The sequence below is a fragment of the Sceloporus undulatus genome, chromosome 5 (assembly GCF_019175285.1).
Source record: "Sceloporus undulatus isolate JIND9_A2432 ecotype Alabama chromosome 5, SceUnd_v1.1, whole genome shotgun sequence".
NCBI classification, from domain to species: Eukaryota; Metazoa; Chordata; class Lepidosauria; order Squamata; family Phrynosomatidae; genus Sceloporus; species Sceloporus undulatus.
Window position 1 is genome coordinate 158,952,599 of NC_056526.1, and position 15,882 is coordinate 158,968,480.

A 15,882-nucleotide genomic window follows, 5' to 3' on the forward strand; every position below is an offset into this window, starting at 1 on the left:
TCTAGGTTCTAAGGTCTTCTAAAGCACCCACTTCCCTTCATAGCGCCTCATTCTACCAAGAGTGTCCTCTGGTGCAGTTGAACATCAGTATCTTTCTTGTAAGTATGCACAAAACTATTGGGGTATTTACAAGGGCATTCTGCATCCTGACTTTTGCGCTTAAGCCAGGAAAAAGCAAACATTATGATCCCATAAAAATACTTCTAAACTCAGTTACAAGAAACCCTAGAAAACATATGCAGGATAGCTGTGTTGGCCATATAGCAATGTACAGTTACATCCAAAAGCCACAAAACAATGAAACTTTATTGAATCATCCAACATGTACAAAATACATGTCGCAAACATTCAAAGTTCCACTAGTTTCTTCATCAGGCCTTTGAATACTGAAAATTCTGTGTACTGAAGAAAAAACCCAGCCAGCCTCTGCCTTCCATGGCAAGTCACTTTTTATAAATAGCCCTTTTTATTTGTGCTAACATATTACTGTATTGCTATCTAGTAAGGGCATTTTATTCCAGATATTCTTTTTTTAAAAGCCTACTTTGAAAGCTAGACAATGGAAAATTTACAGGAAATTAACTATAAACAAATGAATTCTAAACTAGGGTTTTCTCTCTGCCCTTGGAGATATGACAACAGCACTTGATACTTTCTTCATACAATCTCTCCAAAACAAGAACACAACATGCACATAGCCTATCACCCAGAATATCACAGTATGACCCACACTTTCCAGACTTTACTTACTTAAATGTCCTATTTTCACATTGTTACATGGGGCTGCCTTTGGAAACTATTTGGTAACTTCAGCAGCTCCAGAATGGTGTGGCCAAAATACTGACCAGGGCCAGTTATAGGTAGCATATACAGTAATACCCTCATCAAAAACAGCTTCAGTGGCTACTAGTTTGTTTCTGGGCACAATTCAAAATGCTGGGCATGACCTATAAAGCCCTGTATGTCTTGGGTCCAGACTCTCTGAAAGACAGTATCTCCCTATATGAACTTGCCAGAGTCTTAAGATCTACAAGGGAGGGTTTTCTCTCACGCTCACCACCATCACAGGTTTGCTTGGTGAGGACACAAGAGAGAGCCTTTTCAATGGCTGCTCCCACGCTCTGGAACTTCGTCCCACAGGAGGCTAGACTGGCCCCCTCCCTGCTTTCCTTATGCTAGTAGGCAAAGACGTTTTTGTTTAATCAGGCTTTTAGTAACCAGTGGAGATCCTGACTGGGATGTGTGTTTCATTTATTTGTTAACTTTTGTATGTTTTTAAATATTTTTATATTTTGAATGCATGGTTTTTAATTGGTTTTTTAATTATGAAGGTTGTGTAAATCGACTTTCTTTTGATGCCATGTTGGATCCTACTCTGGGAGGCAGGTGGTATAATAAATAAATAAATTCCATAAAACTTTAAACCCTCCACAGGAAACCTCAGGGCTGCTTCAGACCCTGTATTGCCTGAATCTGTATGCCTAGTGAAGAACATATGGGGTGCTTGTTTACATTTATTAAGAAAAAGATAGATAATATGTGAATAAGGAGTGTCACAAAATAAAAAGAACCACTGCTTTTTACAATACTAGATGAACACTAAAGTATTTGCATTGCATACAGCTTCTGTCCTCCCATTTCCAGAATCTGGAAAAGATCTTTTGGAAAATCCCACGCAGAATCTCCTAAACAGAATTCCAAGTTCCGCACATTTAGTTTTCCTCTCAGCAATGTACAGGCACTGAATAGGCTCAGTCTTCAGGATTGTTTTTGGCAAGTCTATTTCCAAAAGATTTTTTGTACTTTTGCAAACCTTCAGATTCTCTAAGTACGTTGTTGCTTTGCCTACTTAAACATAGGTATGATCCCCTAAAGAAAATACAGTCAGAATTTGAATCCATGGATTTATCCATCCATGGCTCAAAAATACCCCCCCCCCCAATTCCAAAAAGCAAACCTTAATTTTGCCATTTAATATAAGGGTTACCAATTTATTACCTCAATGCATGTAACGGGACTTGAGAATCTACAGATTTTGGTATCCATAGGGGTCCACAAATCAAACCCCCGCAGATACCAAGGGCCACTGTAATACATTGTGAGATTTTCTGCAGCAAAATCTTACTTTGTCCCTGTGAGTATTTCAATATTTAAGTAGCAAAAGCAACAACATACTTAGAGAATCTCAAGGTTTGCAGAAGTACAAAAATCTTTTGGAAATAGACTTGCCAAAAGCAATCCTGAGGAATGAGTCTATTCAGAAAGATGAGGAGCAAACATGGGTCTGAATGAGTATAACAAACAAACAAATGGACATACATGGGTCTGATTTTAGTTTAAAGTGAACTTACAGAACACTAAACCAATCAACATGCTGAAATACAACTTGTGGAACATTTCCACAGAATTTAAATATAATTTGAAAAATAGATTTGCACTGTTTAGACTAATTAACTGGGAGCCTGGGCAACTCTGTGCTAGTAAACCTTCCTGTCTGACCATGCTAATGTTTTAGGGTCCTAAACATCTTTCTGTGATGTTGTTATTTTTATGTGATTTATTAACTCTTCATTAAATTATATTTATGAGTTGTCAAACAATGGCATAAACACACACACACATACACACACACATCACAAACTAAATGGAACTGGGTATTTTAGCAATAACAAAAATATTTATTTGACTTTGCTTTGTGTCTGAATGCTAACAGTCTTATCTGTCCATCTGAAAGGAACACCAGATAGAGTGGCTCACAACTATTATGTGTACTACAGAGATTACAGTAGGCCTGTCACATTGGCGCGCTAGCAATCCATGAATTCAACAACCCAAGGATCATCATGATCATTATGTTCAATGGTGGCGTGTGAACATGTACAAGCTGATATAGACAGTTTGCTGACCACTGAATAATATGAGGAATAACCATTTGCATTCTTAATCCATCAAGATGTCCTCCTGGCCAGAACAGAACCCTAGAAGATGGGAAGGTCTACTGTAATGTGAAACCAATGTGAAAAATATCACCTGCAGTGATAAGTCAGCCAAATGACTGCATACACATGCAATGTATACATGTTTCATGTTATATATTCCATCATTTGGCAACTCACAAATATAATTTAATTTATACACAGGTTTCATTTTTCAGTTGCTACAGGCAAATGTTTCCATCTAGATCTTCTTTTAATGTGTGAAGCAGCTGTCTGATGAGGAAGTGGGAAGCTGAGGTGTAGATCTGACAAACTAGTTGAGCCATCTGTTCTGCAAGTCTATAAAATAATCATTCTCAGTGCAAGCATACACATATCTATTCAAGCTTAATATGTTGATATATAATCGTGTCAGGGAGGCGTTTCTACAGGGTGTGTGCTTTAGTTGTGTTTTTAACTTTTCTATACTTATCTAACTATCTTTAGTTAGTTGGTTTTAATTGTTTTTAAACATTTTATTGTAATTGTTTTTAAATGGTTTTATTCGTGAGCTGCCTTGGGTGCCTTTCTGGGAGAAAGGCAGTATAGGAATGAATGAAATTAAGGAACTTAATTAATGAAATGAATGAATTAATTAATCAATCTCCATGCAATTCAGTGGGGTTTAATTCCAGGTAAATGTATATAGGAAGTCTTAACTCACATTATGGGAAAAGACAATAATGATCAAATACAGTAAAATTACTAAATGAGTCATAACTATATAGTAATTAATACTATGAAAAATGTCATCCATGTACATTTTTACCTCGGCTCCTGAATACTTCTGCGTTCGTTGAACAAGCTCATCCACGTGGACTTCATCTGAGATGGGCATGGTACGAAACTGAATCTTAAAGATTTCTCTACGAGTGGCTGAATCAGGTAGAGGAACATATATGATTCTGTCAATTCGACCTGGTCGTATCAAAGCCTGTGGTAAAGTAATTAAAAAAAACCAAAAAACAAACTATTAATGGGATCTGAAGGAATCTGACCAAAAAATATGATATATTTTTCCTGCGATCAACTGTTATAGAAGCATTGTAACACAGAAATTAACATTTCTATTACAAAAGGTATATTTTAAAAAATGTATCTGTGAGCACAAATGCTTCTTTTTGTCCTAAAAGGCACATCAAAACCTGATTCACTCATTGACTTGTTAGTGCACATTCACTATGAACAAAACGTTTCAGTCCGATGCACTTTTTCTGGAATGGGGTGAATTTTTTTGCATTGGAAAACATTAACAAAAGATTGAAAACTATTTGACACAGAAAGAAAGATGGAAGAAATAATTTATACCAACACAGAACTGCTACTGAAAATGGCAACCTATGGTGGTTTCTCTAACAAGTAATGTTTAAGCAAACTCCCAGAATACATTTTGCAATGCATTACTTAGTATCATTGGCTTCAGCTGATAGCTTGAGATGCACACGGCAGGGGCATTACTGCCCAGAGTGTCACCCAGTGTTGTAGGTGGGGCTTCCAGGGGGCAGGGTCCAAAGGACATGTCCCCTCACCTTGCTGCAGGCTACTGGTTTACTCAAGAGTACAGTGGCAGACTGCAGGGAGCACCAGAGCACCCCCCCCCCCTTGCTGGACACTATTTTACTCATAAGTAAACCAGTGCTTGGCAAAGATTTAGGATCCTCTGGACATTCTCCCTCCCTGCCAGGTGACATTTTACTCATGAGTAAAATGGCACACATCAGGGAGAGGGGTGCACTCATCTGGGTGTCACCCCTCTTCTGGAGTGTCACCCAGTGCAGTAGGCACCGCCTGCAATCCCCCTAGTGATGCCACTGGCACACAGCAGTATAATCTCCTCTGCCATCTTCTGTTTTCTTCTCAGTATCTTGAGTGTAATGAATCAAGGTTTAGTAGCTCATTGAATTAAGGCCTAGTGATGCACAGTAGTAGAGATGGAAAAATATTTGAAAATATTAGAAAAATGGTCAAAAGGCAGGTTTCTTGAGGGTCAGGAGACACTTAGGAGAAGTATCTTAGACTAGTGAGAATCTTTGCACTTTTGTTTGCTTGCATGAAAAAATGCACATGGTTTTTAGTACAGTGGTGCCTCGGGTTACGAAATTAATTCGTTCCGCCGCCGCTTTCGTAACCCGAAAAGCATTCGCAAGCCGAAATGCCATAGGCGCTAATGGGGAAAAGCCGCGATTTCGTGCGAAAAAGCCGAAAAAAGCACCAAAATTTTTTTCGTAACCCGAAAAAACATTCGTAACCCGGAACAATTATTTCCTATGGGATTTTTTCGTATCCCGGAAATTTCGTAACCTGGGTATTCCGTATCCCGGGGTACCACTGTATGTGAAATAAGCAGCATTTTTTATGTATAAAATAATATTGCCATGTAGAAAACAGGTTTCATGCAAAGAAAACAATCTTTTCTGAATACAAAATACAAAATAACATTCCTGTACAGAAAATGCCATCTTCTGTGCAAAACAATGAATTGCATTTTTGCCACAGAATAAGACACTAAGTTCAAGCATTCTCCCAAAACTAGTTTTCCATGACTTTTTTGGAGCAAGGTTTAAAACAGTGGAATTATTCATTATTGCCTGAGAGAACAAAATTTACAAAGATTTACATCCCCAAACAAGATTTGATTCTCAAGAGTCCTGAGACCATAGGAATATAACTCAGGAGAACAGGATTCAAACTCTAGCTCAGCCATGAAACCCACTGGGTGACCCTGGGCAAGTCACACTCTGTCAGCCTCAGAGAATGGCAATGGCAAATCCTCTCTGAAGAAACCTGGCCACCCTGCTCTCCTGGAAGCCTTCAGGACCAGCAATGCATCTTTAGCTCTCAGGATCCCTCTGCACCATTTAACTTTTAACAATACGTACTTTTTTTTTCCCCAAAATCAGAAGTGAACCTCCAGACTTTTGTTTGCTTGCTTCATCTACTGACCATTATTCAGCTCTGGAGGGACCAAGGGACATAAAACTGGCCCTTTGACCTGCTGCAGTTGCCCACAAAAAACACACTCAAGACATTCAGCAGTCACCATTATTTTGGACAAGAAACTATGGTTGCCCATCACATCCCCATCAAGAATGATGTTTAATCTCATGGAACTGCACTCTGTGGAAGGTGCACTGTAGGAAAAAACTTGCATCTTAAATTTATCTTAACAAGATCGAGAACATTATCTTTTGACTTGCATATAAATATTGTCGTCTCGTTAACAAAACAGCTTGCATGCAAATTCAGAATTTTAAATAGATTTTCAGCTGGATGTGTTTAAGGCAGAGCACGTAACCCAAATTGTTTTCTATGTTATAGTTCTCCCTTGGGCAGTGTAGTTTGAGTTCCAGTTGACTAGAGATATTGCATGGTTGTCCTGGGCTCTCAGCCAATAAGACTTTTCCCAGCCTGATCATGTCAGTGAAAGTCATGCTGAAAAATAGTAGGAAGAAGCTTTCCTTCCTGCATAGCATTGATCAAGTTAACACCCTTCCTAGAGTTTCTTTAAAAAGACCATTGTGAGTACTCTGGGGTGGAAAAATATATCTTGCATGCTAAGAGATGTCCTGTTATTTTAAAAACAAAAGCAAGCATATTCTCAGCTAAGGAAACTATACAGCAAGTACAGTGTATCCACCCACAGGATCAGGAGTGTTTCCTTGAAGACTCAACAAGCTAGGGGATATAACTGCCAGCTCATTATTCAGTCAAGTCACATTTATATCAGGAAACTGTTTGGGAAGTTTTAACATTTTGGCCTCCAACCACAGCAAGCATGTGCTTGTTTTTCCAGTGCTATTTCACATGCTTATGAGAAAAGCTGCAGTTCTGTGACAAAACACAAAATCTACAAGCAAAAATTCTCCAGTTCAATACCTCTATAGCTTCCCGTAAGCTTAGGAAAGATTCCTATTAGAAACCCTTAGAGCCTCTACCAGTCAGTGTATACCAGTACTTCTCAAATAGTGGGGCGGGCCCCCAGGGGGGGCGCGAGGCTCCGTAAAGGTATGTTATGCAGAGGTGTACTTATAACAATTTTATAGACAAATGATACTATTTACAGTCGCGTGGGGGGCGCGAAATGTTTTCTTCTTCCGGGGGGGGGGGGCATGACAGAAAATAATTGAGAAGCACTGGTGTATACAATTCTAAGGTAAGCATCAACAGTTTGATTACTTCGGGGCAGCATCCTAGGTTCCTATGCTATTTTGCACACCAGCACATCTCTTTGATTTTCCAAAGCACCTTGAGAAGCAACACTGAATGGCCTTGTTACTCATAGAATGAGACAATCAAAAGCTCACAATGGACAGGGAGCATATCACATGGTATTTTAAAGTCAGATTCTTCCTGTGTTTAACACTGATACAACATGAAGTTAAGAACTCCTTATATGCATAATAATTGCTTTCAAGGGCTGAGGCTGTCAGATCACTCACACAATAGTCCATTTCATGAGGTTTGACAACATACGACCTTTGCTAAAACTGTACCTTTCTAAGTTAGTGATGCAGTTCACCAAAAAAAAGTATACAACAAAAAAATATGTATAACAATACACCAAAGTGCATATTTGATGGGGGCAAACACTTTATTCAATGGAGCATTGTTTGAAAAAAATGTAAATTTGGAGGAAAATGTGAACAAAACTGCAACATTTTTAAAATGGGCACAATTTCTTTTAAAAGGTTGTGCATAATACAGAAATAATCACCACATGATAGTGAATTGAGATGGAAAGAATAGGAACCTGAGTAAAATGTAGTCTGACATACAGTGGGCCCTTGGTACCCACTGGGATTTGGTTCCAGGACTCCCCATAGATAATAAAATCTGTGGATGCTCAAGTCCCATTAAATACAATGGCATAGTAAAATGGTGTCCCTTACATAAAATAGCAACGACAAGGTTTGCTTTTTGGAATGATATATTTTTAAAAGTACTTACCAAATCCTAGTTTCAATAGTCTGCTATTGTTTTTTAACTAGCGTCCTTTTTTTTCCATTCTGTTTTCTTTCCATTCCATTTCATTCAATTCCCTTCTTACCTCTTACAATTCTCATTAGAAGGCTATTCAGCAGAGGTACTAAAGTATGGCATTAAATGCCAGTTATTTAAAGATCTGTTAAGTGTAAGAGGAGGGGGGTAGGGAAATGGAGTATTGCAGCTCCACTCATTATCTTATCTCCTAGTGCTCCACCACACCACTCAAGCAGAGCAGAAGGACAGAAACTGCTACTAGTTTTGTCAGCTACAATGGGATCAAAGCTCTAATGAGGAGTAACTGGTTGAGGTGAACTCTCATTCTTAAATGTCCCATCTATAATTGAAGCTAATGGTGGGATACAGACCGCTGCTTTGTGGCGGTCTCCCGCCGGTGCCATTTGCTCCGCGCGGGAGCCGCAGCAGCCAAACCGCGCGGCTCCCGCGCGGAGCAAAAAAGAAGCTCCATTTCGGAGCTTCTTTTTGCGGCGCTGCTGGCGCATTCGCGACATCATAGGCGCTGCGACACGTCTGGACGCTATGCGTCCAGTACGTAAACATGGCGGCCCCCATGTGGAAGGGGCGCCGCCATGTTGTACGTATTCTATACGTACTAGGGTTAGGGGGGTGCGGAAGCACCGCCCCTTCCTAACCCTAGTACGTATAGAAGATGCACTATATGGCGGTTTGTATCCCACCATTGATTTGCGAGTGTCATGCCCAGCCTGGAAGATGGCTTGGAGGACTCAGAGGATGAGCTAGAGCCTCTGGGATCTGAACCTATAACGGAGGAGCCAGAGCCCCAGGGGCTTGAACCTGTAATGGAGGAGCCAGAGGCTGGCCCTAGTTCTGCTGGAGCAGAGTCTATGGCCCCTCCAGAGGTTCAGCAGTCAAGTTTGCCTGGTGCCGAGGCTGTGGACATGGAGGAGGATCTGGGCAGCATGCCTACCTTCAATGAGCGTCGAGCAGAAAGAGAGGGCCTTCGAAGATCTCGGAGGCTTTATCAGAAGCGTCTTCGTAATCAGGCACAGCTGAAGGCCAGCTCCTTGCCTTCTTAAGCACCTGGAGCATGTGTGGTTCTTTGCCAGTGGATATCTGACTCTTTTAGAGGAAAGACTCTGTCTCTGGCTCCTTGGCTTCTTGTCTTGACTACCCGGAAACTTGACCTTGGACTGCTTTATCTACCTGCCTATCTGTTACCCTGAACCTCGGACCGTCTGACAATTCTTCTGGTAAATCCTTTTGGTAAAGCTACTGCAACTCTCCAGGACTGTGTAGCTTACACTGACTTTGCTGTGCTGGGAGGGGGTTGTTTGTTTGAAAACTAGCTGTCTTATCAGCCCTTTGGCTGCTTTCCCGGACAGCGAGGATCAAAGATCAGGTCCACAGCTGTTTCCAAACTGGGTGCTTTTGCTATTTCTGGCAAATCAGTGGCTTTCAGATTCAAAGAAGATAATGAAGAATATCCTTGCTAGGATTTCTCTCTCCATCCATTTATCATTTCCCCCCATCCCATAATGAGATGAAATATCAGAAATATCTTGCCCCTCACCGTAGAATTGTTTTCGTGCATTCACATGACATCTCTTTTAGTAAGGGTTGAATGATCAAACTCCATATCGCAAGGGAAGTGCTTTTTTCTTTTCCATCAGGAATGAATGGAAGTCATTTACTTATACAACAGAAACCCTCTGTGACACCTTTGGGTTGGAGCTTAATCATGCTACCTGTGGTATGATTGTCAGAGAAAAGGGGCAGAAAAACTGGCAATTTTTCCTTGCACAGCTCCTGTGTGTAGTGTTATATTGGGAGTTCCAGTCACAAAGCCCAAAATATGATACATTTGTTGGTGTTGCTTTAACTATCATGGTTCCATCCTATGGAATCCTGGGATTTGTATTTGGTGGACTTTAGAACTGACAGTCAGGGAGGTCCAAAAGAGCTCAAGGGAGTACACTAGAGAATTGTAAATACCTCCCCAGTTTACAAATCACAGACTTTCACAGGACACAGACATGTAGTTAAAATGGCACCAGACAAATATTTTATGCAGTGTGGGCATACACTTGGAATATGAGGCATTTATGACTAAGAAGAAATGTTGGGAACTGATTATCCTAGATAGAAACAGATGCAGAGACAAAATTATTTTGAAAAATCAGGCTGCACAACATTTCTGTCATGTCAGTCTTGCTCAAGATCTGAAGCCTTGTGCAAGCTGACAAGAAAAGACTTGATGTGTTTGACAGCAGGTGTTCAAGAAAAATCTGCAATATCAAGTGGCAGCACTTTGTAAACCACAGTCAACAAGGTAGAAACATTTTGTATGGCTATTACCCAAAAGTATTAATAAAAGGGGAAAGAAACAGATGGCTTGATGTTCCAGCAAGATAGGACAATTCTGAAGAAAATGATATTTATTTGAAATGGGTCCAAACAGACCAAATTAAATGGGATCAAATTTAGACATAAATGAAGTATAGCTGTTTTTAGCAAAGAGCAAGGAAGAGTTTTTGCTGCATTAACATGAATCTGGCAATGGTTTGTAAAGAAAAATAGAGTTTGTTTATATGGCATTAGAAAGTGGTTCATCACAGTGAACAAGAATGTATCAATCACAAACAATACACCTAGAAGATCTAAAGTTGCCTTGCCCCCATAGGAGTTTGAAAAATGTTGATTTTGATGTAATCGTATCTCATCTTATAAATATACAATTAAATGCTATAATAAAATATTTCCCTTTCTGGACCTATGTTCTTCGTGGGGTGACAGATCTCCTTACCACTGCCACTCTTCAAACGCCTCACGGTTGCTACTCACGAGTTACATTTACTCAAAAGGAGGTACAGCAATGTGCCATTTTGAATCCTTAAAACCATATGAATCCAACATTCCAATAAAAACATTTCAAGCTGTGTGCTCTTAGCCTCCTCTTCAGGAACTATACTCAGTGGAGAAAAAAATTCAAGTGCCACTTAAATCTTTGCAAAAATTTAGATACATAGTAAATGGTATGCTGCTGTTTTTCCTATCACAGCAACATTATCTAGAAAGAGGCACAGAATTTTGCCCCCGCCCCCCCCCCCACACACACACATTGCATGTTGGGGTTTTCCTCTTGAGTCAGTTTAAGGGATGATGAGCAGGCATGGTGAAGAAATCCCATCGATTTTCCCTGCTAAGTTGTACTCACTTTTACCTGCGCAAAAATCTCTTGTACAGTCTACAAAGCTACAGGTTAAGTCATGGGGGGGGGGGGCATTTTGTTATTCGTGTATGTAGGGATATTCTTCCATTTTATTTTATTTTTTCTTTTGTTAGACTTGTAATAATATATGAAAAGATATAATGGTAAAGTAAGAATTGTTTCAGTATCAGTTGCACACAGTCAAATTCCAGTGAATGGTATGTGTTGTGAAAAGATAAGTACTGTACTTGTTCAACAGGTATTGAATTATTGGCAAATCTACCAACAGCACTGGCACAATTAGGTATTTCAAATACATGCTTAACAGCTATTTTATGTAGCAAGTTTTTTTACAGGGACTTTCAGTTAATACGCAAAGCATGAACATCACACATGTACTCTTTAATACATACCTGGGATGAGTTACTTAAGAGTATAAAAATCAATTTAAGCAGCCTATGTGAGCACAGAACTTCTTTTCTTTTCTTTTACTACAGCAATAATTCAAATGTTTGACAACAAGTTCTTAAGATCACATCTCTTCTTCATGGCATGAACATAGTCTGAAAATTCCTTGTAATGGTACTGCATTTTAAATTCTCTGTTAATACAATGCATTTTGTGTCATAAAGCCATCCTAAAACTTTCTCACAAAATGCACCATGAGCTACATAGAGAGATATTGTAGCACGTTTGAAACTAACTGAAAGGAAGAAGCTGGCAGTATGTTATGTATCAGTTATGCATCTGAGGAAATAGACATTAGTCTACGAAAGCTCATGCTGCCAACTTCTTTCTTTCTGTTAGTCTCAAAGGTTCTACAAGATATCTCTACATACTTATTCTACAGACTAACAGACTATATCTTTGAATTCTACCACCATGGGCTACATAGTATCACTATGGTAGTTTTCAAAGAAGTGGTATGTTATTCTGTTGCATTATTAAGAGGAAGGAAGGGGGAAGAAAGGGAGGGGGAGAGGAACTGTTGCATCACATTTAAGATTAACTAGTTTTTATTTTTACATGAGATTACATGGCTACAAACCTACTTAAAATGCAGTAAAAGGTCTCTGGAATAAAGCATATTTATATAGTTGTGGGAATGGGATAGAATGTAATAGGTTACAGATCATGATTTATATCTTATCCACAAGAGCTCATGCCAAATTAAAAACCAGTCTTAAAGGTGGTGCCACATTTCCTTTTTTTCTCCTCCCTCTTCCTTCCTCCTTTGTATAGTATCAGCATGTCATCTTTGTTTTCATCTTACCTAATATCTTACCTAAGATTAAAAAAAAACAAGGTACTGCAATATACGTGGATTAACTCCTTCCTTTCTTAGTATTCCAAATCAAGTATCCTGTCTCTTCCTCTCATTTTGGTGAACAAAAATATCTTAGAGATTTCCTTGCCTCTCACCTTTAACATGAAAAAGAACACCTATGCTGTACTATTTGTGCTATAGTTTCAGAAGTCTGCAATGGTTGTTTCCTAGCACTTTCTTTTTGCACTTGTTTCAGAAAGAGCAAGGGCAATCTTAAACTAATAATAATAATAACTTTTATTTATATCCCACTTTTTGTTAAAACAATCAAAGCGGTGTACAACATTAAAATGATACAGCAATATATACAATTTCCCACCCCTTAAAAAAGGACTAAACAATTCTAACAATTAAAATTACAAACAATAAAATCTAAAAACAATAATACAATAACGGTGGGCAGAACCATCACATATATATGTATATCGGGGGATCTTTATGTGGATCTTTACGTGGCCGGGTGCTATTCTGGGAAGGCCTGCCGGAAGAGATCTGTCTTGACAGCTTTCTTAAAGCTATCTAGGTTGGTAATTTGACGGATCTTGTCTGGCAGGCCATTCCATAAGGTGGAAGCGACTGCGGAGAAAGCCCTCTGGGAAGTCGCAGTCAATCTGATCTTTGCGAACTGCAACAGGTTCCTCCCAGAAGATCTGAGTGTACAGGGCAGATTGTACGGAAGAAGGCAATTCCTTAAATAGGTTGGGCCCAAGCCACGAAGGGCTTTAAAGGTAATGACCAACACCTTGTACTGTGCCTGGAAACTAATGGACAGCTAGTGGAGTGAATATTATATTCATAAACTGTATATACTATTATACTATATACGATTGCCTTTCATCTGTGGTGTCGTTGTTGTTGCTGCTGCTACTGTTTTACAAAAAAGCTCAGGTTATTTTGCACAACCTTAAGAGATCAAGCAGAAACAAATTTCTTCTCCCCTTCATTTTTCCCCACCAACAAACAGCAAAGCAACATAAGATATGTTTCTGAGGATAGAATACAGTGTACTTTGAGCTGAACTTGTTGCTTAAAAAAAATTACAGAAAGGCACGCACGCACGCACACATACACACACCTGCAATCTTTTATCCACTTATCTGGGTATGAGCCCAACTGAATTTAAAGTATTTTATTTTGGCATAAGTACGTATAAATTGCATTGTGATTTTCCCATTTAAAAAAGAACATGTTTCAAAATGAAATACGATTTCAGTTCATCCTACTCTTGGGATTAAGGGAATTTGGGCAGTATAAATAAGAACTGTGGAAAAAAAACAGCAACAAAACTTGGTGCATAATGTCAACAACAGTTAAGTCCTACTACTGCTGCCAAACAAGGGGAGGGTCCCCCCCCCCCAAGGAGGGTGCAGCAGGGATATAAGACATTAGAATCCATTGTCTCAACAGCACAAGACTCTTTCCTCAGTCCTGTGACTTCATTGGCCTCAATCTGCAGTCACATTTGTGGCTGGTTGCTTTCATCCCATATCCTAGGTTTGGAGGGGCAAGCTTTTTCAGGCTACCTCCCCCCTTTCCTCTTACACAACAATCCTAGCACATACACCCAAAACATTCAAAGATATAGCCATGTTAGTCTGTAGAATCAGTATGTAGAGAGATCTTGTTGTACCTTTGAGACAAATAAAGGAAGAAGCCGGCAGCATGAGCTTTCATAGAGTTACGTCGACTTCCTCAGATGCGTTTGGACTTTTGGGGTATGTGCGTAGGGGCTTTACAGAGGTCACATGTTCTGGACTGGAGACTGGGGAGATCTGAGCTAAAGGAGCTGCTCCAAGGTGAAGGCCTCTTTCCAAGAACTGACCCCCAGATACGTGTCCCTCTCCTTCCCCAGAGACATGTCTTCCCCAAACAGCTTCAAGTGTGCCCTTCCCACAGATACACATTGTTTCTTCTGCTACCTCTTCTCTTGGCCTGTTTCACCAAAGAAAACAGTGTAGCTTCACCCTGCCAGACAAGCCCCAGAAAAGCTCACAAAGCTTTAGCTGGGACCCAAATATGAAAGCTCTTTTTTGACACTGCTTCTCCCTGTTGCCACATTTTCTAATTCCTGACTTGTCAGTCAGTTTGTACCAAAATGGCACTGTGCTGACCCACAGAAACAATGCTCTGTGCCCAAGTCTTACAAGAGTTTCCCAACCTCCACCACCACTTCTAGTGAAAGATGTGGATAAGGGAGTCAGCTCATGTGGGCAGGCAAAGAGCAGGAGACACCACAACATGAAGTGGTCAGTGAGGCTATGCAGTGGGTTAAAGGAACCCTGAAAAGAAGTTTCATGCAACCCTCATCTCTACCATGGCTGCTGGTTCCTCTTGTCTTTCTTGTACACCAATACTTAGACTGAAGTCCCTTTGGCTGCCCCTTTGTTCTTTACAGCCCCCCTACAAACTCCCTCGAAGTGTAGTGGAGTCTCCTTCCTTAGAGGTCTTCAAATAGAAGCTGGATGGCAATCTGTTGAGGATGCTTTGATTGTGATTTCCTGCATGGCAGGGGGTTGGACTGGATGGCCCTTGTGGTCTCTTCCAGCTCTATGATTCTATGATCCTTTTTCCCTCGCTTCCCCCTTGATCTTTCCGCTGTCCCCAGGGGAAATACTGCCCACTTTGGAAATCAGTGCTTTAGAAGTACAGGCACCCTTTATTAAAATATCACTGCCCTAAGCAACCACCACTGCACATTCTTTCCATTTGTATTTCTGGAAGGCTCCAATCCATCTACTTTCAGGGCAAAGGACATACCACCTAAGTACCACCTAAAAGGTTAACTGAAAAGGTTCCCCTTCTATCTGGCCCTTTTGTTGTTAGTATTACTATGTTGTTTTTAATGCTGTTTTTAATTGATTTTATTGGAATGTTTTTATATATAATTGTTCGCTGCTTTGATCAAAATTTTGGAAAAGCGGGTTACAAATAAACTATATTATTAATTATTATTATTATTATTATTATTATTATTCTCAGGTTTATATATACCAACTTCATTTCAAACGAAAGTAGTTGGCAAAGGAAAGAAATACCATCATCTAGTTCATGAGTGTAACTGCTAACTCAAACTTTTAGCAAAATAAATTTCACTAAAAAATAAATAAAAATGGTGTGGGGAATCCATCAACAGGTAATAAACAACATAGCACTAAAAAAAGAGTGGTCCTCTGGTTTCCTAGTAAAGAAATGCTAAACCTCAGGAATGCTATAATTTTAAAAAACATTTGAGGTGAGGGGTTTAAAAGAACCCCTCTAAGAAAAGATAACAATTATATGTAATGAAATCTGGAACCAGACTCTCCTGGCAATTAATCACCCAGGAGCCGTTGCAATCCTGCAGGCTGTTTCTGACAGATTCTGAGTGCTTTACAGGAATCGCTAAGGATAAGATGTGCCCAGGCTGG

At 39.8% G+C, this 15,882-nt stretch overlaps 1 protein-coding gene across 4 annotated transcripts in view; it reads right to left on the reverse strand.

Moving 5' to 3' along the window:
• Window positions 1-15,882, reverse strand: part of SPATA5 (spermatogenesis associated 5) — a 194,357-nt gene that overhangs the window by 41,547 nt on the left and 136,928 nt on the right. For 3 of the 4 annotated variants that reach the window (XM_042469759.1, XM_042469758.1, XM_042469762.1), the window contains one exon: window positions 3,745-3,909. In XM_042469759.1, the coding sequence (XP_042325693.1) occupies window positions 3,745-3,909 (165 nt within the window). Of the gene's footprint in view, window positions 1-3,744; window positions 3,910-15,882 lie in introns of those variants that run through there. The other variant, XM_042469763.1, reaches the window with a different exon arrangement.